We start from the raw sequence: 25,960 nt of genomic DNA, 5'->3' as shown, positions 1-25,960 counted from the left end.
TTTATATTTATGCTTCCACTGAGCTGACTGAATCTGTGGGTTGATGTTTTTGATCAGATTTGGAAAATTTCCAACCAGTGCATCTTAAAATATATATATATTTTTTGTCCCTTTTTGGTCTATTCTCCTTTTGGGGCCTCAGTATATATATGAGACCTCTTGATTCTGTTCCACAGGTCATTGGGAATCTGTTGATTTCTTTTCAGATATTTTTTTTTTCCTCTCTGTGTCTTACTTTGGATGATTTCCATTGACTTATCTTCAGTTTCTTTAATGGTATAGAGCCTTGATCAAATCAGTATTTTATTAAAAAAACAAACCCACACTCTTCCCATAACTGACACTTGGCTCTACCCCAAGTCCTCAGTCCTCTCTGGTGATGTCAACTTGTACTGGACAGTCCACTAAATGCCTTGGTCTCTCAGTCCCTTGCCCTTCTCATCTCTGTCGACTTCCTTCTCTGCTCCTGATTGTCTAGCACTCTGTTCCTGTGCCACACCTTGTCCTTGTCATTGCCTGAAACCGCTGCACTTAACAAGTCAGTGACTCACTTCTGAGCACTGCTTCCTCTCGTTCAAGCCTGTGTTTGCACCTGCTGCCACAGGGCCTGTTTTTCTTCTCTCCAGGAGTCTGTCTCCCTGACCCCTTTATTTTCTCTTTCTTCTTCACCTCACTCCTGAGCCAGCATATCCATGCTCCGTGGTCTGTCATTTCCGTAACACACTCTTCAATGCCCCGGAACTCCCCTCCCCTTCTTTCAGCACACCCTTGCTCAAGACCCCAACACTAGATAAAGCCTACTGTCCGCTGCTTCTGTGGCTGAGCATAGACTCATGGCAGATGGGTCGTCATCTTCAGTATCGCTCAGCAGGCCTTAATATGCTTAGCAATACCTATTTAAGTCCCCTCCACCTTCCTCAGCCCGTTCATATGCTCTATCCCTCTTGGCAGAGGACCTCTCCTACTTCCGTGAGACTGCTGAAACCCTGAAAGGAGTGTTCCCTCCGTTTCCCACTACCAAAACCAAACCCACCTTCTCCTTTTCTGCTCTTGAAAATAGGAGAAGGGACATCTCTTAGGAGACCTCTAACTGTGCCTGGCTTCTGGCTCCTTTCACTGTCTCAGGAATTGCTAGCCTTTCTCGTCTATGTGGTCAGCAGCTCCCTCTCAAAAGGAGCCTTCCAATCAACACACATTAGGGGGTAATGTGACAAACTAGTCTCAGTACCACATCCCCCTTGTTTTTCAGCCTCTCTTCTACTCTTCCATTTTATGTCTAAACCTTTCAAAGAATTATCTGTATTACTTTTTGCTCAGCTCCCATTATTTCTGAATATTTCAGTTTGAATTCTGCTGCCCTACCCTGTTTTATTTTTTCTTGAGGTACCTGTAGCTTTACCTGTTCGCGCGTGTGTGTGCGTAAATCTTTTATTTGTTGTTTATTTCTTTTTTTTAAAATTTTTTTTTAACATTTATTTATTTTTGAGACAGAGACAGAGCATGAACGGGGGAGGGGCAGAGAGGGAGGGAGACACAGAATCGGAAGCAGGCTCCAGGCTCTGGGCCATCAGCCCAGAGCCTGACGCAGGGCTCGAACTCATGGACTGCAAGATCGTGACCTGAGCTGAAGTCGGACGCTCAACCGACTGAGCCACCCAGGCGCCCCTGTTGTTTATTTCTGAGACAGAGAGAGACAGAGCATGAGTGGGGAAGGGGCAGAGAGAGAGGGAGACACAGAGTCAGAAGCAGGCTCCAGGCTCTGAGCTGTCAGCACAGAGCCCGACGCGGGGCTTGAATTCACAAACCGTGAGATCATGACCTGAGCCGAAGTCAGTCGCTCAATCGACTGAGCCACCCAGGCGCCCCTGTAAATCTTAATAGTATCAGGTCTGTAACTTCTTTTTAAGTTTATTTCAGAGAGAGAAAGAGAGTGCCTGCGATGGTGGATAGGCAGAGAGAGAAAGGGAGAGAGAGAATCCCAAGCAGGCTCCACACTGTCAACACAGAGCCCAATGTGGGGTTCAGTCCCACACACTGTGAGATCATGACCTGGGTTGAAATCAAGAGTTGGACACTTAACCAGCTGCACCACCCAGGTACCCTACAGATCTGTAGTTTTTTACCATCCAGATTTACAAAAGTTAAAAAGATGTTGGTAATATCCACTGCTGGTGAAGGTGTGTGAAAACTGCTCCTCTGGTACATTGTTGGTGGGGATGTAAATTGATTCAGTTTTTTGATGGGTACTTAGTAGTACCTATTAAAAGAATGTATATACCATTTGAAATAGTAATAATACTACAAAGACTCTCCTACCTAAATACTCATGAGTGTTATTGAAGATTTGTATATAAAAATGTTTATCAGTTGTTTGCAGTATGGAAAAAATGGAAACAACCCAAATGTCTGCCAGTAGCAATAATGGTTAAATAAACAGTGGTATATTCCATCCATGTTAAATGCTATAGTTAAAAAGAATAAAGCTGACGTATATGGAGAGCATTCCAAGAGACGACACGATCAAATCATGGAACAGTAGGAATAGTAAGATTCCATTTAGGAAAAAAAAATGCATGTAGAGCCACAGTGTATGTGTATAAATGATAGGCATGCGACTGAATTTTTTAAAAAGGTTTGGAAGGGTGTCCACCAAACTTTTAACCATGGTTACTTCTGAGGATATACATGGAACTGGGAAATGATGGGAGTGCTAGAGTGGGAATTTGATTATTAAGTGCTATTTTTTAAATATAATTTGTTAATTTGTCAAATTTATTTATCAAATTGGCTAACATACAGTGTGTAAAGTGTGCTCTTGGTTTTTGGGGTAGATTCCCATGGTTCATTGCTTACATACGACACCCAGTGCTCATCCCAACAAGTGCCCTCCTCAATGCCCATCACCCATTTCCCCCCGCCCCCCATCAACCCTCAGTTGTTTAAGAGTCTCCTATGGTTTGCCTCCCTCCCTCTCTGTAATTATTTTTTCCCCTTCCCCTCCGCCACGGTCTTCTGTTAAGTTTCTCAAGATCCACATATGAGTGAAAACATATGATATCTGTCTTTCTCTGACTGACTTAGCATAATACCCTCCAGTTCCATCCATGTTGCTGCAAATGGCAGGATTTCATTCTCATTGCCAAGTATTATTTCATTGTATATATCAACCACATCTTCTTTATCCATTCATCAGTTGATAGACATTTAGGCTCTTTCCATAGTTTGGCTATTGTTGAAAGTACTGCTGTAAACATTGGGGTACATGTGCCCCTATGCATCAGAACTCCTGTATCCCTTGGGTGAATTCCTAGCAGTGCTACTGCTGGGTCATAGGGTAGGTCTATTTTTAACCTTTTGAGGAACCTCCACACTGTTTTCCAGAGCGGCTGTACCAGTTTGCATTCCCACCAACGGTGCAAGAGGGTTCCCGTTTCTCCACATCCTCGCCAGCATCTGTTGTTTCCTGAGTTTTTAATTTTAGCCACTCTGACCAGTGTGAGGGGCTATCTCAGTGTGGTTTTGATTTGTATTTCCCCGATGAGGAGTGACGTCAAGCATCTTTTCATGTGTCTGTTGGCCATCTGGATGTCTTCTTTGGAAAAGTGTCTAGTCATGTCTTCTGCCCATTTCTTCACTGGATTATTTGTTTTTTGGGTGTTGAGTTTGGTAAATTCTTCCTAGATTTTGGATACTAACCCTTTATCCAATATGTCATTTACAAATATCTTTTCCCATTTCGTTGGTTGCGTTTTAGTTTTGTTGATTGTTTCCTTTGCAGTACAGAAGCTTTTTATCTTGATGAGGTCCCAATAGTTCATTTTTGCTTTTAATTCCCTTGCTTTTGGAGATGTGTCAAGCAAGAAATTGCTGTGGCTGAGGTCAGAAATATTTTTTTCCTGCTTTCTCCTCTAGGGTTTTGATGGTTTCCTGTCTCACATTCAGGTCTTTCATCCATTTTGAGTTTATTTTTGTGAATGGTGTAAGAAAGTGGTCCAGTTTCATTCTTCTGTGTGTTGGTGTCCAGTTCTCCCAGCACCATTTGTTAAAGAGACTTTTTTCCATTGGATATTCTTTCCTGCTTTGTCAAAGATTAGTTGGACATACATTTGTGGGTCCAATTCTGGGTTCTCTATTCTAATTTGTCGATGTGTCTGTTTTTGTGCCACTACTATACTGCCTTCATGATTACAGCTTTGTAGTAAAGGCTAAAGTCTGGGATTATGGTGCCTCCCGCTTTGGTTTTCTTTTTCAATATTACTTTGGCTATCCGGGGTCTTTTGTGGTTCCATGCAAATTTTAGGATTGTTTGTTCTAGCTTTGAGAAGAATGTCAGTGCAATTTTGATTGGGAATGCATTGAATGTGTAGATTGCTTTGGGTAGTATTGACATTTTAACAGTATTCTTCCAATCCATGAGCATGGAATATTTTTCCATTTCTTTGTCTCGTCTTCAATTTCCATCATAAGTTTTCTATAGTTTTCGGCATACAGATAGATCTTTTACATCTTTGGTTAGGTTCATTTCTAGGTATTTTATGGTGCTTGGTGCAATTGTAAATGGGATCAATTTCTTGATTTCTCTTTCTGTTGCTTCTTTATTGGTGTATAGAAATGCAACTGATTAATGTATATTGATTTTGTACCCTGCGACTTTGCTGAATTCATGGTATCAGTTCTAGCAGCCTTTTGGTGGAGTCTTTCGGGTTTTCCATGTAGAGTATCATGTCGTCTGCAAAAAGTGAAAGTTTGACTTTTTCTTTGCCAATTTTGATGCCTTTGATTTCATTTTGTTGTCTGATTGCTGATGCTAGGATTTCCAACACTATGTTAAACAACAGTGGTGAGAGTGGACATCCCTGTTGTGTTCCTCATCTCAGGAGGAAAGCTCTCAGTTTTTTCCTACTGAGGATGATATTAGCTGTGGGCTTTTAATATATGGCTTTTATGATGTTTAGGTATGTTCCTTCTATCCCGACATTCTTGAGGGTTTTTATTAAGAAAGGATGCTGTATTTTGTCAAATGCTTTTTCTGCATCAATTGACAGGATCATATGGTCCTTATCCTTTCTTTTATTAATGTGACGTATCACACTGATTTGCGAGCATTGAATCAGCCCTGCAGCCCGGGAATGAATCCCACTTGATCATGGTGAATAATTCTTTTTATGTGCTATTGAATTCAGTTTGCTAGTATCTTGTTGAGAATTTTTGCATCTGTGTTCATCAGGGATATTGGCCTGTAATTCTCCTTTTTTGTGGGGTCTCTGTCTGGTTTGGGAATGAAAGTAATGCTGGCTTCATAGAATGAGTCTGGAAGTTTTCCTTCCATTTCTATTTTTTGGAACAGCTTGAGAAGGATAGGTATTAACTCTGCTTTAAATGTCTGGTAGAATTCCCCTGGGAAGCCATCTGGCCCACGACTCTTATTTGTTAGAAGATTTTTGATAACTGATTGATTCAATTTCTTCACTACTTACCGGTCTGTTCAAATTTTCTATTTCTTCCCGTTTGAGTTTTGGTAGTGTATGGGTGTCTAGGAATTTGTCCATTTCTTCCAGGTTGTCCAGTTTGCTGGCATATAATTTTTCATAGTATTCTCTGATAATTGTATTTCTGAGGGATTGGTTCTGATAAGTCCATTTCCATTCGTGATTTTATCTATTTGGGTCCTCTCTCTTTTTTTGAGAAGTCTGGCTAGGGGTTTATCAATTTTGTTTATTTTTTCCAAAAACCAGCTTTTAGTTTCATTGATCTGTTCTACTGTTTTTTTGGATTCTATATTGTTTATTTCTGCTCTTATCTTTATTATTTCTCTTCTTCTGGTCTTGGGGTTTCTTTGCTGTTCTGCTTCTGGTTCCTTTAGTTGTGCTATTAGATTTTGTATTTGGGATTTTTCTTGTTTCTTGAGATAGGATTGGATTGCAATGTATTTTCCTCTTAGGACTGCCTTTGCTGCATCCCAAAGGGTTTGGGCTGTCATGTTTTCATTTTCATTTGTTTCCATATATTTTTTAATTTCTTCTTTAATTGCCTGGTTGACCCATTCATTCTTTAGTAGGGTGTTCTTTAACCTCCATGCATTTGCAGGTTTTCCAAACTTTTTCCTTTAGTTGATTTCAAGTTTCATAGCACTGTGATCTGAAAATGTGCATGGTATGATCTCAATTCCTTTACATTTATTGAGGGTTGTGTTTTGACCCAGTATGTGATCTATCTTGGAGAATGTTCCATGTGCCCTCGAGAAGAATGTGTATTCTTCTGCTTTAGAATGAAAAGTTTTGAATATATCTGTCAAGTCCATCTGGTCCAGTATATCATTCAGGACCATTGTTTCTTTATTGATTTTCTGCCTAGATGATCTGTCCATTGTTGTAAATAGAGTATTAAAGTCCCCTGCAGTTGCCACATTCTTACCAATAAGACTGCTTATGTTTGTGATGAATTGTTTTATATATTTGGGGGCTTCTGAATTGGGTGCATAGATATTTTTTATAATGTTTATTTTTGAAAGAAAGAGAATGAGAGAGAGCGTGTGCGCGCACACACACATGAACAGGGGAGGGACAGAATCTGAAGCAGGCTCTAGGCTCTGAGCTGTCAGCACAGAGCCCGACATGGGGCTCAAACTCATGAACCCTGAGATCATGACCTGAGCCAAAGTCGATGCTTAACCAGCTAAACCACCCAGGTGCCCTGGGTTCATAAACATTTATAATTTTTAGCTCTTCTTGATGGATAGACCCTGTAATTATGATATAATGCCCTTTTTCTTCTCTTGTTACAGCCTTTAGTTTAAAATCTAGTTTGTCTGATACAAGTATGGCTACTCCAGCTTTCTTTTGACTTCCAGTAGCATGATAGATGGTTTTTCATCCCCTCACTTTCAACCTGAAGGTGTCCTCAGGTCTAAAATGGGTCTCTTGTAGACAGCATATAGATAAGTCTTGGTTTTTTTATCCATTCTAATACACTATGTCATTTGATTGGAGCATTTAGTCCATTTACATCCATGGATGTAGATATGGATATGAAAGATACGGATTTAGAGTCATTGTGTTATTTGTAGGTTTCATGCTTGTAGCGATGTCTCTGGTACTTTGTGGTCCTTGAGACATTCCACTCACAGAGTCCCCCTTAGGATCTCTTATAGGCCTGGTTTAGTAGTGATGAATTCCTTCAGTTTTTGTTTGTCTGGAAAAACCTTTATATCTCCTTCTATTCTGAATGACAGGCTTCCTGGATAAAGGATTCTTGACTGCATATTTTTCCTATTCAGCACATTGAGTATTTCCTGCCACTCCCTTCTGGCCTGCCAAGTTTCAGTAGATAGGTCTGCTACTACTCTTATATGTCTACCCTTGTAGTTAAGGCCTGTTTGTCCCTAGCTGCTTTCAGAATTCTCTCTTCATCTTTGTATTTTGCCAGTTTCACTGTAATATGTTGTTCAGAAAATTGATTCTTGTTACATCTGAAGGGAGTTCTCTGTGCCTCCTGGATTTCAATGTCTCTTTCCTTCCCCAGATCGGGGAAGTTCTCAGCTATGATTTTTTCAAGTACACCTTCCATCCCTTTCTCTTTCTCCTCTTCTGGAACTCCTATGATATGGATATTATTATATTTCATTGAATCACTTAGTTCTCTAATTCTCCCTTTGTGGTCCAGAATTTTTTTTTCCTCAGCTTCATTTTTTTTCCATAATTTTATCTTCTCTTTCACTTATTCTCCCCTCTGCCTCTTCAGTCCTCACTGTCACAGCCTTTAGTTTATTTTGCACCTCACTTACAACATTTTAAAATACATCATGACTATTTATTAGTTCCTTGATCTCTGCAGCAATAGATTCTCTGCTGTCTTCTATGCTTTTTTTCAAGCTCAGCGATTAATCTTATGACTATTATTCTAAATTCTTGTTCAGTTATACTGTTTATATCTGTTTTGATCAATTCTTTAGCTGTCATTTCTTCCGGGAATTTCTTTTGAGGAGAATTCCATTTTGTCATTTTGGCTAGTTTTCTGTCCCTTATGTGTTTTATTTATTACCTACAATTTTTTGTAACTTTTTTTTTTTTTTTTTAATTTACATCCAAATTAGTTAGCATATGGTGCAACAATGATTTCAGGAGTAGATTCCTTAGTGCCCCTTACCCATTTAGCCCATCCCCCCTCCCACAACCCCTCCAGTAACCCTCAGTTTGTTCTCCATATTTATGAGTCTCTTCTGTTTTGTCCCCCTCCTGTTTTTATATTATTTTTGTTTCCCTTCCCTCACGTTCATCTGTTTTGTCTCTTAAAGTCCTCATATGAGTGAAGTCATATGATATTTGTATTTCTCTAATTTAACTTAGCATAATACCCTCCAGTTCCATCCATGTAGTTGCATATGGCAAGATTTCATTCTTTTTGATTGCCAAGTAATACTCCATTGTGTGTATGTATGTACACAGACACACACACACACACACCACATCTTCTTTATCCATTCATCCATTGATGGACATTTGGGCTCTGTCCATACTCTGGCTATTGTTGATAGTGCTGCTATAAACATTGGGGGTGCATGTATCCCTTTGAAACAGCACACCTGTATCCCTTGTATAAATACCTAGTAGTGTAATTGCTGGGTCATAGGGTAGTTCTATTTTTAGTTTTTTGAGGAACCTCCATCCTGTTTTCCAGAGTGGCTGCACCAGCTTGCATTCCCATATCCTGTATGTGTTTTAAAAGCTTGTTATGTGTCCTGCACCTGCAAGCACTACTATATTAAAGAGGGGTCATACATTATCCAGGGACTGGTCCTTCAGGAGATGGTTTTTGGAGTGTATTACTTGCTTTCTGTTGTGACTCTGTTTGTTTTATCTCCCTACTCATAGTGATGTTTTGGACCCTCCACTAGGTGTGCTTTGATTTGTTGAAGTAGCCCTGGAAAAGAAAACAAAGTACAAAAAACAAAACAAAAACAAACACACACACAAACCCCCCACAAAACACCAGCTACAGCAAACAACAGGGCAGGGGCGGTGTTGATGGAAGAGGCCTTATCCCATACAAAGAGAGAAATGACGGGGGCAGGGAACAAGAAAAGAAAAGAAAATTGACCAGGTAGAGACACTATATGACTTAATCCAGAGAGAGAGGAAAATAAAGCAGCTATAGAATGGGAATAAAGAGAATCGATTCAATATGTCTGCTTAAACAAACCAACAACCAGAGTAACCAGACTAGAAGAGGGAAGAAATAAGGTGAAAAGGAAGAAAAAAAAAAATGTATATATGTATATATACATATACACATATATACACATATATACATACATATACACATATATGCATATATATGTATATATATATATGTGTGTATATATATATAAGAATATATATATATATAATATATATATAATAAGAATATATATATATATAATATATATATATAATAAGAATATATATATATATAATATATATATATATAAGAAGAATATATGCATATATATATAATAAGAATTGTCCGAGAATTAAATCAGGAAATGCAAAACCGCTGGGTGCCTTGGAATCACTGGTAGCCCTTGCCTGGAGGAGGGGCCATCTGGTTCGTCAGCGTCAGTCCCGCTCCAGTGGGTCCGCTGTTACCAGGCACAGAGGGGCGTGGTTGGGAGTAGGTGGGCCCCGCCTCCCCTGCTCCCCCCGCCCCCCCGCGCTCTATTCCCTGAGGCCCCACCTTGTTGGTGATGGGGAGAAAAATGGCGACACCCCACTCTCTCCTGCACAGACTGGGTGTCCCAAACCACTCTATTCAGGCTGTCCTCACAGTGCCATGGGCGTGAACGAGGAGGTTTGTCCCGCTCCGCTGACTCAAGCACCTCAGCGATAGGCTGGGATTTAAACCTTGAGGTCTTAAAGGGTCCCGCTCCGTGCTCCCTGGTTCCGGGGAAGTGCCGCTCTACGCCACCAATATATGGCCTCTGACTGGCGGGCACAGGCAGTCTTTGTCCTTTAAATGGTTATTTATATACCTTCTTCCCACAGCACTCCAGGGAGGGGATTGCTTTCTCCCACTGTGGACTGTGCCTCCGAACTAGGTACCGAGCCAGGGGCTGGCTCCCCTTCTCCCCAGTTGCGCAAACAGGGCAGCTGGCCCCAGTCCTGAGAAAGCCCCGCAGTTAGAGATTGGATCTTTGTGCATCCTGGTCTGTGGTTTTTCTCTTGTCCGGATACAGTCCTACACTTCCCCAGACTCTCTTCTGCAGAAGGGGATCCCTCCCATCCGTGCCTACCTGCCTGTTTTATCATCTCTCCCAGTTCGCTATCATGCACCTGTGGCCTGCCAGGTTGTCCCCGTGGGCCCCTGGAGATGGAATCTGTCACTCTGCAGCCCAGACTCTTGGATTTCAAAGTCCTTTGGTCTCAACACTGCTGTGTTTGAGGGACGAGGAAACTTCGGGTCCCCCTACTTTTCCGCCATGTTGATTTCCCGTTATTAAGTGCTATTTTTAAACAATTGCTTTTATAATGAACATATATTCAGATGTTACAGAATTTAGAAGCATTGAATCTTAAAGACACAAGTTTTCCAAGGGGCATTTGATGTTTTATAAAAGGTGAAGCATTGTGAAAATAACTTTGTCAACTAAAAAAAGCCATAGAAATGGCTTGCACCTTGCTTTCTGTTGCGTTTCCTTTCTTGGGACTCCATTAAAAATAAAGCCATCTTTTTCAATGTATACCAGTAATATACCTGTGTATCTCTACAGGTAGAATTTCAAAACATTCTTATATTGTTATTATAAAGCATTCTTTTTTTTTCCCCCCTTATTATTTTTTTTAATATATGAAATTTATTGTCAAATTGGTTTCCATACAACACCCAGTGCTCATCCCAAAAGGTGCCCTCCTCAATACCCATCACCCCCCCCCCCCCCCCGCCCTCCCACCCCCCATCAACCTTCAGTTTATGCTCAGTTTTTAACAGTCTCTTATGCTTTGGCTCTCTCCCACTCTAACCTCTTTTTTTTTTTTTCTTCCCCTCCCCCATGGGTTTCTGTTAAGTTTCTCAGGATCCACATAAGAGTGAAACCATATGGTATCTGTCTTTCTCTGTATGGTTTATTTCACTTAGCATCACACTCTCCAGTTCCATCCACGTTGCTACAAAAGGCCATATTTCATTTTTTGTCATTGCCACGTAGTATTCCATTGTGTATATAAACCACAATTTCTTTATCCATTCATCAGTTGATGGACATTTAGGCTCTTTCCATAATTTGGCTATTGTTGAGAGTGCTGCTATAAACATTGGGGTACAAAGTGCCCCTATGCATCAGTGCTCCTGTATCCCTTGGATAAATTCCTAGCAGTGCTATTGCTGGGTCATAGGGTAGGTCTATTTTTAATTTTCTGAGGAACCTCCACACTGCTTTCCAGAGCAGCTGCACCAATTTGCATTCCCACCAACAGTGCAAGAGGGTTCCCGTTTCTCCACATCCTCTCCAGCATCTATAGTCTCCTGATTTGTTCATTTTGGCCACTCTCACTGGCGTGAGGTGATATCTGAGTGTGGTTTTGATTTGTATTTCCCTGATAAGGAGCGACGTTGAACATCTTTTCATGTGCCTGTTGGCCATCTGGATGTCTTCTTTAGAGAAGTGTCTATTCATGTTTTCTGCCTATTTCTTCACTGGGTTATTTGTTTTTCGGGTGTGGAGTTTGGTGAGCTCTTTATAGATTTTGGATACTAGCCCTTTGTCCGATATGTCATTTGCAAATATCTTTTCCCATTCTGTTGGTTGCCTTTTCGTTTTGTTGGTTGTTTCCTTTGCTGTGCAGAAGCTTTTTATCTTCATAAGGTCCCAGTAATTCACTTTTGCTTTTAATTCCCTTGCCTTTGGGGATGTGTTGAGTAAGAGATTGCTACGGCTGAGGTCAGAGAGGTCTTTTCCTGCTTTCTCCTCTAAGGTTTTGATGGTTTCCTGTCTCACATTCAGGTCCTTTATCCATTTTGAGTTTATTTTTGTGAATGGTGTGAGAAAGTGGTCTAGTTTCAACCTTCTGCATGTTGCTGTCCAGTTCTCCCAGCACCATTTGTTAAAGAGACTGTCTTTTTTCCATTGGATGTTCTTTCCTGCTTTGTCAAAGATGAGTTGGCCATACGTTTGTGGGTCTAGTTCTGGGGTTTCTATTGTATTGCATTGGTCTATGTGTCTGTTTTTGTGCCAATACCATGCTGTCTTGATGATGACAGCTTTGTAGTAGAGGCTAAAGTCTGGGATTGTGATGCCTCCTGCTTTGGTCTTCTTCTTCAAAATTACTTTGGCTCTTCGGGGCCTTTTGTGGTTCCATATGAATTTTAGGATTGCTTGTTCTCGTTTCGAGAAGAATGCTGGTGCAATTTTGATTGGGATTGCATTGAATGTGTAGATAGCTTTGGGTAGTATTGACATTTTGACAATATTTATTCTTTCAATCCATGATCAGGGAATGTCTTTCCATTTCTTTATATCTTCTTCAATTTCCTTCATAAGCTTTCTATAGTTTTCAGCATACAGATCTTTTACGTCTTTGGTTAGATTTATTCCTAGGTATTTTATGCTTCTTGGTGCAATTGTGAATGGGATCAGTTTCTTTATTTGTCTTTCTGTTGCTTCATTGTTAGTGCATAAGAATGCAACTGATTTCTGTACATTGATTTTGTATCCTGCAACTTTGCTGAATTCATGTATCAGTTCTAGCAGACTTTTGGTGGAGTCTGTCGGATTTTCCATGTATAATATCATGTCATCTGCAAAAAGCGAAAGCTTGACTTCATCTTTGCCAATTTGGATGCCTTTGATTTCCTTTTGTTGTCTGATTGCTGATGCTAGAACTTCCAGCACTATGTTAAACAACAGTGGTGAGAGTGGGCATCCCTGTCGTGTTCCTGATCTCAGGGAAAAAGCTCTCAGTTTTTCCCCATTGAGGATGATGTTAGCTGTGGGCTTTTCATAAATGGCTTTTATGATCTTTAAGTATGTTCCTTCTATCCCGACTTTCTCAAGGGTTTTTATTAAGAAAGCGTGCTGGATTTTGTCAAAGGCCTTTTCTGCATCGATTGACAGGATCATATGGTTCTTCTCTCTTTTTTTGTTAATGTGATGTATCACGTTGATTGATTTGCGAATGTTGAACCAGCCCTGCATCCCAGGAATGAATCCCACTTGATCATGGTGAATAATTCTTTTTATATGCCATTGAATTCGATTTGCTAGTATCTTATTGAGAATTTTTGCATCCATATTCATCAGGGATATTGGCCTGTAGTTCTCTTTTTTTTACTGGGTCTCTGTCTGGTTTAGGAATCAAAGTAATACTGGCTTCATAGAATGAGTCTGGAAGTTTTCCTTCCCTTTCTATTTCTTGGAATAGCTTGAGAAGGATAGGTATTATCTCTGCTTTAAACGTCTGGTAGAACTCCCCTGGGAAGCCATCTGGTCCTGGACTCTTATTTGTTGGGAGATTTTTGATAACCGATTCAATTTCTTCGCTGGTTATGGGTCTGTTCAAGCTTTCTATTTCCTTCTGATTGAGTTTTGGAAGAGTGTGGGTGTTTAGGAATTTGTCCATTTCTTCCAGCTTGTCCAATTTGTTGGCATATAATTTTTCATAGTATTCCCTGATAATTGTTTGTATCTCTGAGGGATTGGTTGTAATAATCCCATTTTCATTCATGATTTTATCTATTTGGGTCATCTCCCTTTTCTTTTTGAGAAGCCTGGCTAGAGGTTTGTCAATTTTGTTTATTTTTTCAAAAAACCAACTCTTGGTTTCGTTGATCTGCTCTACAGTTTTTTTAGATTCTATATTGTTTATTTCTGCTCTGATCTTTATTATTTCTCTTCTTCTGCTGGGTTTAGGCTGCCTTTGCTGTTCTGCTTCTATTTCCTTTAGGTGTGCTGTTAGATTTTGTATTTGGGATTTTTCTTGTTTCTTGAGATAGGCCTGGATTGCAATGTATTTTCCTCTCAGGACTGCCTTTGCTGCGTCCCAAAGCGTTTGGATTGTTGTATTTTCATTTTCGTTTGTTTCCATATATTTTTTAATTTTTTCCCTAACTGCCTGGTTGACCCACTCATTCGTTAGTAGGGTGTTCTTTAACCTCCATGCTTTTGGAGGTTTTCCAGACTTTTTCCTGTGGTTGATTTCAAGCTTCATAGCATTGTGGTCTGAAAGTATGCATGGTATAATTTCAATTCTTGTAAACTTATGAAGGGCTGTTTTGTGACCCAGTATATGATCTATCTTGGAGAATGTTCCATGTGCACTCGAGAAGAAAGTATATTCTGTTGCTTTGGGATGCAGAGTTCTAAATATATCTGTCAAGTCCATCTGATCCAATGTATCATTCAGGGCCCTTGTTTCTTTATTGACCGTGTGTCTAGATGATCTATCCATTTCTGTAAGTGGGGTGTTAAAGTCCCCTGCAATGACCACATTCTTATCAATAAGGTTGCTTATGTTTATGAGTAATTGTTTTATATATTTGGGGGCTCCGGTATTCGGCACATAGACATTAATAATTGTTAGCTCTTCCTGATGGATAGACCCTGTAATTATTATATAATGCCCTTCTTCATCTCTTGTTACAGCCTTTAATTTAAAGTCTAGTTTGTCTGATATAAGTATGGCTACTCCAGCTTTCTTTTGGCTTCCAGTAGCATGATAAATAGTTCTCCATCCCCTCACTCTCAATCTAAAGGTGTCCTCAGATCTAAAATGAGTCTCTTGTAGACAGCAAATAGATGGGTCTTGTTTTTTTATCCATTCTGATACCCTATGTCTTTTGGTTGGCGCATTTAATCCATTTACATTCAGTGTTATTATGGAAAGATACGGGTTTAGAGTCATTGTGATGTCTGTATGTTTTTATGCTTGTAGTGATGTCTCTGGTACTTTGTCTCACAGGATCCCCCTTAGGATCTCTTGTAGGGCTGGTTTCGTGGTGACAAATTCCTTCAGTTTTTGTTTGTTTGGGAAGACCTTTATCTCTCCTTCTATTCTAAATGACAGACTTGCTGGATAAAGGATTCTCGGCTGCATATTTTTTCTGTTTAGCACACTGAAGATATCGTGCCAATCCTTTCTGGCCTGCCAAGTTTCAAAAGAGAGATCAGTCACGAGTCTTATAGGTCTCCCTTTATATGTGAGGGCACGTTTATCCCTTGCTGCTTTCAGAATTTTCTCTTTATCCTTGTATTTTGCCAGTTTCACTATGATATGTCGTGCAGAAGATCGATTCAAGTTACGTCTGAAGGGAGTTCTCTGTGCCTCTTGGATTTCAATGCCTTTTTCCTTCCCCAGTTCAGGGAAGTTCTCAGCTATAATTTCTTCAAGTACCCCTTCAGCACCTTTCCCTCTCTCTTCCTCCTCTGGGATACCAATTATGCGTATATTATTTCTTTTTAGTGTATCACTTAGTTCTCTAATTTTCCCCTCATACTCCTGGATTTTTTTATCTCTCTTTCTCTCAGCTTCCTCTTTTTCCATAACTTTATCTTCTAGTTCACCTATTCTCTCCTCTGCCTCTTCAATCCTAGCCGTCGTCGTTTCCATTTTGTTTTGCATTTCGTTTAAAGCGCTTTTCAGCTCCTCGTGACTGTTCCTTAGTCCCTTGATCTCTGTAGCAAGAGATTCTCTGCTGTCCTCTATACTGTTTTCAAGCCCAGCGATTAATTTTATGACTATTATTCTAAATTCACTTTCTGTTATATTATTTAAATCCTTTTTGATCAGTTCATTAGCTGTTGTTATTGCCTGGAGCTTCTTCTGAGGGGAATTCTGCCGTTTGGTCATTTTGGAGAGTCCCTGGAGTGGTGAGGACCTGCAGGGCACTTCCCCTGTGCTGTGGTGTCTAACTGGAGTTGGTGGGCGGGGCCGCAGTCCACCCTGATGTCTGCCCCCAGCCCACCGTTGGGGCCACAGTCAGACTGGTGTGTGCCTTCTCTTCCCCTCTCCTAGGGGCGGGATTCACTGTGGGGTGGCGTGGCCCGTCTGGGCTACTTGCACACTGCCAGGCTTGTGTTGCTGGGGATCTGGCGTATTAGCTGGGGTGGGTAGGCAAGGTGCACGGGGGCTGGAGGGGCAGGCTTAGCTCGCTTCTCCTTAGGTGATCCACTTCAGGAGGGGCCCTGTGGCAGCGGGAGGGAGTCAGATCCGCTGCCGGAGGTTTGGCTCCGCAGGAGCACAGAGTTGGGTGTTTGTGCAGAGTGAGCAAGTTCCCCGGCAGGAACCGGTTCCCTTTGGGATTTTGGCTGGGGGATGGGCGGGGGAGATGGCGCTGGCGAGCGCCTTTGTTCCCCGCCAAACTGAGCTCTGTCGTCCGGGGGCTCAGCAGCTCTCCCTCCCTTTGTCCTCCAGCCTTCCCGCTTTCTGAGCAGAGCTGTTAACTTATGACCTCCCAGACGCTAAGTCGCGCTTGCTGTCGGAACATAGTCCGTCCGGCCCCTCCGCTTTTGCCAGCCAGACTCGGGGGCTCCGCTTGGCCGGCGAGCCGCCCCTCCGCCCCGGCTCCCTCCCGCCGGTCCGTGGAGCGCGCACCGCCTCGCCGCCCTTCCTACCCTCTTCCGTGGGCCTCTCGTCGGCGCTTGGCTCCGGAGACTCCGTTCTGCTAATCTTCTGGCGGTTTTCTGGGTTCTTTAGGCAGGTGTAGGTGGAATCTAAGTGATCGGCAGGACGCGCGGTGAGCCCAGCGTCCTCCTATGCCGCCATCTTCCCTCTCCCATAAAGCATTCTTTAGAACATTTTGAAGGGACATTTTTTTTTTGATGTTACAAATTTGAATATTGTTAAAAAATGATGATTCGGTCTGAGACTTCTGGGTTATTAAATACTGGCCGCCTATCATCACACTGATCCTTAACACTTTTGCCACGGAGCGTGGGAGGAGGACATGGGGACAGCTGAGTGCCTGCTGGGCTTGGTAAATGCAGTTTTTATTTGGATTTATTTATTAGAACCTTCTTCCGGCCCAAGTAACTTGACTGAGGTTCCACAGCATCGGTAGGGGACAGAAATTTTAAGCCCAAATCTTTCTGCCCTCAAGGTCCATGTTGTATTATTTTAAGTTATATAAATAACATGTGAATAGATTCTCCTGGTAAATAACTTCAGAGAACATAGAGCAAAAAAGTTAAACCCACCTTTTTACGGAGCCCTCCCCAACCCACCTCCCTCCTATGAGGTGATGACCAGGCACCAAACTAGGTGCCTTTATAGGTGTGTGTGTGCATGCGTGGGCATGTGTTTACATGCACTTCCATACATATTTATGTGCAAAAAGTGTCATGTTTTAAGTACCAAAAACATGAAAAATAAATGAAGCCATATTGCACATAGTATGGCTTTGTGTCTCTTTAAAAAATAATGTTTTGGGGGCACCTGGCTGGTTCAGTCAGTACAGCATGTAACTCTTGATCTCCAGGTTGTGAGTTTAAGCCCCACGTTGGGTATAGAGATTACCTAAACAAATAAACTTAAAAAACAGCCCATACTGTAGCCATATTGTAGTATAATCCTATGTTGTTGAAGAAAAAAAGTGCATTATAAAGTATATAGCATGTATATATTAGGGGCACCTGGCTGGCCCAGTTGCCGGAGCCAACTCTTGATCTCTGGGTCTTGAGTTTGAGTCCTATGTCAGGGGTAGAGTTAACAAAAAAAAAGGTCATTGAGAAGTCAAATAGCTGTCAAATACTGTGAATCTCTGAGCTGAGAAAAAAACGTTTCCTTCCTGAACCCCATGTTTTACAGACTTTCATATATCAAGCACTATTACTTTTTTAATATTATCTTTTAAAATTGAAACCTAATGTACAGTGTTATATTAGTTTCAGGTGTACAATATGTTCACCCATTGTACGTTACTCAGTGCTTATAAGTGTCCTCTTTATCCCCTTCACCTGTTTCTCCCATCCCCCCACACCGGCCCCTCTGGCAACCATCGGTTTCTTCTCTATAGCTAAGTCTTTTTTTTTAGTTTGTCTCTTTTTTCTGTTTTCGTTTCTTAAATTTCACATATGAGTGAAATCATATACTATTTGTCTCTGACTTATTTCACTTAGCAGGATACCCTCTAACTGCAGCCATGTCATTGCAAATGGCAAGATTCCTTTTTTTTTTTTAAGGCTGGGCAATATTCTGCATATATACCACATCTTCTTTATCCACTTATCTGTGGATGGACACTTGAGTTGTTTCCATATCTTGCTCTTCCATATTATAAATAATTCAGTATACATAGGGGGACCTATGTCTTTTTGAATTAGTGTTTTTGTTTCATTTGGGTAAATACCCAGTAGAGGAATTACTAGATCCTATGATAATTCTATTTTTAATTTTTTGATGAACCTTCGTACTGTTGTCCACATTGGCTATACCAGCTCACATTCCCACCAAGTTTCCTTTTTTTTCCACATCATTGCCAATACTTGTTATTTCTAAGCAAGCTCATTATAAAGAAATCATTTCTTATGTGCATTAAACACTGCTAATGTGACTGACAATCGGGATGAAATAACTAGTATTAAAATTACTGAGTTTAATAATTCTTGCTGAAAGCAAAATACCCTATTTTCTTACCGTTGATGACATCTCTAGTCATTGCAACTTTTGTTAGATTTTCTAAATAAAGAAAATGGCTCTTAAACCCCTACCTTCTTTGAGACCTCCTATAGAGGAGAGGGTACCTGGCTTGGGACATGACGTGCTGTGGGACCCAGAGGACCTTAGGGCAGAATGGAGTTGGAGTAGTCGCTCTTTTCTGTGAGACAGACGCTGGAGTCTGCCTTTCTCCTGTTATTTTCAGCCAGAAACCGCTCATAGTCTGAGATGGAGTAGCGTCGGCATTTAGGAGCTTGTTCTTCTCACCAGGTTGGGTTTCTATACTGGCAGAAGCAATGAAGTCTCCCCGCATAATGGAGGCCTCACATGCTGCCAGAACCCTGGCTAATCTAGACCGAGAGACCATGCAAGAAAAATACCAGGACGGCGTGTACGTACTACACCCCCAGTATCGCACAAGGTAAGAAAGCAAATGGTGTCGCTTTGTCTCCTGTGGGGAGGTAAAGCCTAGAGGGCTTATCTTTTTATTTTATTTCTGCGTAATTTAGATGTTAAATGCCTTACAGATAATCCTGGTAACCTTATATACTGACTCCGCTTGTCCATAATAACCTCAGAAGAATTGCAGGCTGTCATGAAAGTATGGAACTGGCTAAATTATCAGCGTGATTTTACACCAAGGGCCGGCCTTCAGTAAGATAGTGTTCACCTCCTGGAGTGTGGCCCGCTTGAGTTTTGTAATGTGGGTTGTTTGTTTCACTGCTGGGTTCTTGGAGTTCTGAGTTAATAGCTGATTAGGATTGTAGAGGTTGGTTTGCATGGAAGGAGATAGGACACTCTATGCAGGCAATCCTATTAGTCTGGTTCTAGAACTCAAAAGGACTGCAGAAAGTTTATGCAAGTTATAAAATCATGCACTAGAAGGAAGAAGTTGTAATAAATTTGACTCCTACTCCTTAAGGTTATATCTGGTCACCATTTCCAGTTGTATCATTGCTGAGATCGTAAATATAGAAAGGACCACAATGAAAAACTTACATATTTCTGGGATTTTTGTCAGGTACTTTATGTATTTATTTATTTAGAATTTTTTTAAAAAGTTTTTATTTATTTTGAGAGAGGGGGAGAGAGAATCCCAAGCAGGCTCCTTGCTGTCAGCGCAGAGCCCTTTCGCAGGGCTCGATCTCAACAGAACCCTGAGATCATGACCTGAGCTGAAATCAGGAGTCAGACCCTTAACCAATTGAGCCATCCAGGTGCCCCTTGTCAGGCACTTTAAAATAATACCTCAGAGGAGTGCCTGAGTAGCTCAGTCAGTTAAGCATCTGATTTCGGCTCAGGTCATGATCTCATGGTTTGTGGGTTTGAGCCCTGTGTCAGGCTCTGTGCGGACAGCTCAGAGCCTGGAGCCTGCTTTGGATTCTGTGTTCTCCCTCTCTCTCTGCCCCTACCCTGCTCACACTCTGTTTCTCTCTCTCTGAAATAAATAAACATTAAAAAAAAATAATACCTCAGAAAAATAGTAAAAACATTTAATTGAAAAACGGATTGCCTGGATAATTCCAATTTATAAACAAATAATATGGAAATGTATTTTATATGTATTGCATAATTGTGCGGGTACTATAAATAACTTACAAGTAATACGCTATGTCCAGTTTTTAAAAATGTCCTATCTAAAGACAATAAATTACTTTAAAATCTCATTTCTGCTAAACATTTCCCTTGATAAGTTTTAAAAAATCTCTCATGCATACTCAACTTGAAACTACACTAACTTAATTTCTTAAATACTTTTATTGATTTGTGGAGTATTCTCATGAAATTCTTTGGAGGGCAGTCTATGACATATGTCGCTTCATTAGTCACCAAACTTTTCCAGTTGACTTTGGTTGGTCCATTGGCTGGATCTGTGTCCACTTTTATAGAGTAGCAAGCACGCTCCATGTCTCTGTGCCCAGACTCCTTATAGGGATCCTCGGCGCACCTGTGCTTACACGGCCTGCCTTCATGGTTTTATTTGCTGTCATATAAGCTTGCTAAGCACCATCCACAGAGTGCTGTGTAGATTCTTTCCCAAGCAGTAATGCGTTTATTCTGCTTCTTTTTAAAACTCTCTCCCCCGTCAGTCAGCCCATTAAAGCAGATGTCCTTTTTATTCATGGCCTTATGGGAGCAGCATTCAAAACATGGCGCCAGCAGGACAATGAGCAGCTTTTAACTGAAAAGATTTTAGAGGACGATGCCAGGTATACAACATGTTGGCCTAAGGTAAGGAAGTGCTGACTTTGGTTAGGCCACCTTCTTCATGACACATTGGTGTCTCCAGCTGTCAGGGCCTCATTGTGATTTGCTTATTTTTCTCTTTCTACTGGGATTTTTCTTCCGTGCAGATTTTCTGTTCCTTGGGGACATTCGTAGTATATTCCTGAACAGCTCGGCTTGTCACCCTGCCTTCTGTTGTGTAATTTCTGATCAGGGTGTGGGCTATAACTCTCAAGGAGTATTTCACTAAGTTAAAAAATGGGTGAAGGCTAGTATTTGTTCACTCCTATTAAAAATATAACCCATAACACATTCATAATAGTTAGCTAGTTCTGTGACTTTAATAATTATAAAAACAGAAATACTTTGAAGAAATAATTCTACTTTGGATTTCCTTGATGACATTTCTTCTGAGAGCCTTAACTCTGAGATGAATGCGTCCAGTGGAATATACCTAAAGTTCAGTGAACACGGTTGTTGCACATGTGCAGTTTCTTGGACTTTGTCCCACCGTGGCTTCCTCACCTTCACAGAGGCTTATCCCGCAAAGAATGGTTTGCACTTGGTCTCTAGCAACACTGAAGTACGATAGACCCTGGGTCCACAGACAACTGTGACTCAATTAGTATCTCTGAGTTCCAGGTCAAATCTTCAACCATCATATTCTCTGTGCTGAGATCATAACTTTCTAGTAAGTGCTCTCCAAAATCTAATTTGATCTGGATTCCAGGAACTCCTTGCTTTTGGCTATAGTGCATTAAAATTGAGAATATGTTCTGGAAATTTGCATTGGCCTTATGCTTATAAATATTGGTGCCACCTTGTGACCAGAGACATAAAAAGATAAAACGTTGGAACTGGTTTTCTAGTCACCTTTAAACTTTATTCTAACGCTATGTTTATTAGTCGTCAGTATTACAGTGACCTTTAGTTACAGGTATCAATTACTAGGAAATAACTGAAGCAGTGGAAATTCATATATGTTCTTTTGTACCTTTTAATTATATAGACATGGTTGGCAAGAGACTGTCCTGCTCTCCGAATTATATCTGTGGAGTATGACACCAGCCTGAGCGACTGGAGAACGAGGTGCCCGATGGAAAGGTAACAGAGGAAGCTGTGGGCTGGGAGGAAGGGCCAGGGTCCAGGCCACAAGTGGACCCTCTGGGGTGGGGAGAGGGGCTTTAGCTTTTGATGCCACAGGCAGAATTTTATTATGAAAACCCTAGCCTTTTTTCTCTTCCTTCTAGAAGGAGTTAGTAATATATAAACAATGAAATAGTATAAGGCTTAGATACAGCGTCAATGTTGGATTCCTAAAGTGGTTCATTTGTAACTATTCTCATAGTAAGGACCAGTGGATTCTATAGCAAAGTCTCCTTTACTCTCAGAAGTAAACGTGAAGCTTTTTCCTTTCGTGTTCACAAGTATATTGACTAAAGGAAGCAAAGAAAAAGATGCTGAGCACTGTAGGCTCCCGGTGTCACTTGTAGGTCACACGTGCTGACTGTATATACATGAAGGAGCCCTGGACCTCTTGGCTCCGGGACCAAGACTGTAGCTGATTCTACCTCTGACCCACTGTGTGATCAACAAGCCATCTAACTTGTCTGGGAGGCTTGGTCTGCAAATTGAGAGAGTTGGTCGGAATCACTGTTACCAAACTGATTATCACTGGTGAACGGCTCCCACTTAGGTGCCAGAGAAGTGTTCTGAGGGCCAGTGGGCGAGAGCTCAAGGGTCCTTCCCCATTTCACCTGGAGGAACTCTGACAAACCTTTATTGCAAGGAAAGGATTCTATATCTATAGTTTATTTTTATTTAAAAAAAAATTTTTTTTAATATTTTTTATTTATTCTTGAGGCAGAGCATGAGTGGGTTAGGGGCAGAGAGAGAGGGAGACACAGAATCCGAAGCAGGCTCCAGGCTCTGAGCTGTCAGCACAGAGCCCGACCCAGGCCTTGAACTCATGGACCGTGAGATCATCACCTGAGCTGAAGTCGGACACTCAACCGACTGAGCCACCCAGACACCCCTAGATAAACAGTTTAAAACTACCAGACTACATAGTTTTGAAGTTCCCCTCTTGCTTGAAAATTACTTTGAATTTTCTGATTCTGATAGCTTTCTGGTATTTCTAAATAACCAAAATGATGAAAGCTTAATGTTTGCAGCATAAATACAAGTAGAACTAACCAGCAATGGCAGGTGACCGCATAGGTGAACTCACAAGAGACAACATGGTGTTATTTTCAGGCCACATAATGAGAAAGGACACACATCCTAAGTGGTGGGAGCAGTTGGTGCGAGACCCGAGCTTGACTTGTAAAAATTGCCACACGCATATTAGATGCTCAACCCCTGCTTGTTGAGTAAACGAGTGGCCTGTTCTGGGCCTAGATATTCCCAGTTATGCCAGTGTGACTAAGAAATGGGGAATGAGCAGTTGTAGAAATCAAGCAGAGAGAATAGGGGTATTCCTGACCCCAAAATGTAGTGTATGGTATTGGCCCAAAAAAGTTCTTGTCTTAAAAAATTGGAGAATGAAATTTGTGGCGGGGAGGCAGTAGCCCCAGGTTATTCCTGCTGGTTTCTTTTCGTTCAGGAAGTCCATTGCATTCAGGAGCGACGAGCTTCTGAGGAAGCTCAGAGCTGCTGGTGTTGGGGACAGGCCGGTCATTTGGGTGTCACACAGCATGGGAGGTAAGTACGTTTCATCGCTGTGAAGCCAGCGCTGTGAGGCTGTTGGAGCTGAGTCACCCCAGCTGTTTCACTTAACACTGGCCCTTTCCCCCCAAATTAACATTTTTGGCCGTGGCTAAGTTTTTAAATTACTCTCCTCTCCTTCCCTGCTATTTGTTTTTCCAAAAGGGGACCACAAGGAACAGGAGTTTGACAACATCATGATTTCATGTAGTGAGAATCAGTAAACAGCAGAAGCAGTCTATGGCTTATATAAGCCTGACCATAAATATCCCTCAGCATTCCTGGCTGGTCCTTGTGCTCCCCGCTTCCCTGCTCCCCCGACCACTGCGGAGCCCACAGCCCCAGCCCCAAGCCTGCTGAAGGGGAGGGGTGATGGCATCTGGGACCTGGTGTGGGCTTGCTAAGCAACATCCCCTGCCCCTCCCAGGCCACTCCCCACCCCCTTTCTCTGCGAGTTTTCACCAGCTGCCCTGCAGTGGGCCTTGTTGCAGCCTCTGACCTCGTTTATCTGACGAAACGCTCAGGATTGCAGACTCAGAGTTGGGCTTTTTCTGAGAGAAAGGAAGATGTAGCCGTTTGTGTCCGCAGAGGTCTACTGTCACCATCTAAGTGACCTTTGTGTTGCATCATCAGCTTCAAGCCCAGGGTAGGAGGACAGAAGAGATGGTGCCTTCCTGGGTGCATTTGCCTACGGAAGGTTTGTTTTCCTTGGGGGTTAAGCTTTAGGGGACTCTCTTTTGAATATTAGTACTGTCCTCATGGTGTGGCCATTAGTGGGTCACTGTGGGCAGGATGGGGAGACTAGTACTGCATATGTACTTCATTGATGGACACCCCAAATAGCAATGCCCGGCACTCCTTCTGTGGGACAGTGCATCCTGTGATAGAAGATCTGCATTTCAGGTGAGTTTGTAGAATCTTACCTGTTTGTAGGCTTGTGTTCTATACAGTTGGCCCTGGGATAGCATGAGGACTAGGGGCACTAACCCCCGCATAGTCAAAAATCTGCATATAACTTCTGACTCCCCCAAAACTTAGCTACTGATAGCGTACTGTTGACCAGACGCCTTACTGATAACGGTCAATAAATATGTCTTGTGTATGTATACCGTACTGTATTCTTACAATAAATAAGATCATGAGAAGATATATTAACAGTACTGTACGAAATCCATTATGAGTGGACCTGTACGTTCAAACCATGCTGTTAAAGGGACATCTGTATTCTACATTATCAAGTGCTAATATTTTAAAGCCCTGTCTGTTGGACTATAGAGAATTGTTTAAACTTTTAAAAGAAACATCTTTTTTTGTGTATATGTTCCCTACCACCACCCCCCTGCCCCGCTTTTTTTTTTTTTTTTTTTTTTTTAGAATAATGGAAGGAAGAAAAACAGCTCATGCATTCTTTTTCTTTGTACAACTAGGTCTTCTTGTCAAAAAGATGCTGTTGGAAGCCTCTAAGAAGCCAGAAATGAGTACTGTTATAAACAATACCAGAGGAATAATTTTTTATAGCGTCCCTCATCATGGATCCCATCTGGCTGAATACTCTGTTAATATTCGCTATCTTCTCTTTCCCTCCTTGGAAGTCAAAGAACTCAGCAAGGGTAATATTTACCTTCTGTCACGAAGGGAATTGGGATTGTATTATAATATTAGTTATACAGGACAAGGAGGAAGAAAGTGTCTAACTTGGCTATATTATTCCATTTTATTATTTGCACTTGGTCTTAGCCAAAAGGCCAAGAAGTGATCCCATTTTATTATTTGTATACAAATCATGTTTAGACTGTCATAGAAAATTTTTAGTTTAGGCTTGATTTTTCTTTGATACTTTCCCTTAAGCCATTATTTGCTCAAATATGACAATTTTAATACTATCTTAAATATTTAAAATTTTAAGTATTACTCCAAATTACCAACGAACTGCTTTTTTCCATGAGTTCAGAAGGTCAACTTATTAAAACGTAAACAAACTTAAGATTTTCAGGATAGTAATTATAATGTACTATCTTTATTTTGATTGATAAGCATTTTCTCTTTTTCTGGAACACCTATTGATCACTTTGGAGCCCCTGGCTGAGCCTTAATATATCACTTGTCTTTTTGTTCAGATTTGCTCTCCTGCTTTATGGAGAGTTACTTCATCTTCTAAACCTTCTATTGAACTTTATTTTTGGAAGTTGTTTTATTTTCCACAAACTCTTTCTTGTTCTGACTCTTTTGAAATCATTTTAACGATACTAATCAGAGGTTTTTCTTAAAGTTCTTTTCTGTTTCTTCACTGAGTTCTGTGTCTTCTGTGCCCAGGTTTTTTTTTCCCCCCTTTCTTTTCTTTTTGTTCACCAGGTCTGTCTCTTTTAGGTTGTAGGGTATCTTCTAGGATATGGTCTGTCCTGGTTGCC

At 41.2% G+C, this 25,960-nt stretch overlaps 1 protein-coding gene across 3 annotated transcripts in view; it reads left to right on the top strand.

Annotated features, from left to right (window-relative positions):
• Window positions 1–25,960, top strand: part of SERAC1 (serine active site containing 1) — a 75,333-nt gene that overhangs the window by 46,185 nt on the left and 3,188 nt on the right. For all 3 annotated transcript variants that reach the window (XM_060617006.3, XM_060617004.3, XM_060617005.3), the window contains 5 exons: window positions 18,891–19,041; window positions 20,711–20,852; window positions 21,856–21,950; window positions 23,452–23,549; window positions 24,980–25,162. In XM_060617006.3, the coding sequence (XP_060472989.2) occupies window positions 18,891–19,041; window positions 20,711–20,852; window positions 21,856–21,950; window positions 23,452–23,549; window positions 24,980–25,162 (669 nt within the window). The remainder of the gene's footprint in view (window positions 1–18,890; window positions 19,042–20,710; window positions 20,853–21,855; window positions 21,951–23,451; window positions 23,550–24,979; window positions 25,163–25,960) is intronic.

Source organism: Panthera onca, chromosome B2, assembly GCF_046562875.1.
Source record: "Panthera onca isolate mPanOnc1 chromosome B2, mPanOnc1 haplotype 2, whole genome shotgun sequence".
NCBI lineage: Eukaryota > Metazoa > Chordata > Mammalia > Carnivora > Felidae > Panthera > Panthera onca.
Note: the sequence above shows the minus strand (reverse complement) of the source record. Positions and strands in the feature narration are given on the sequence as shown.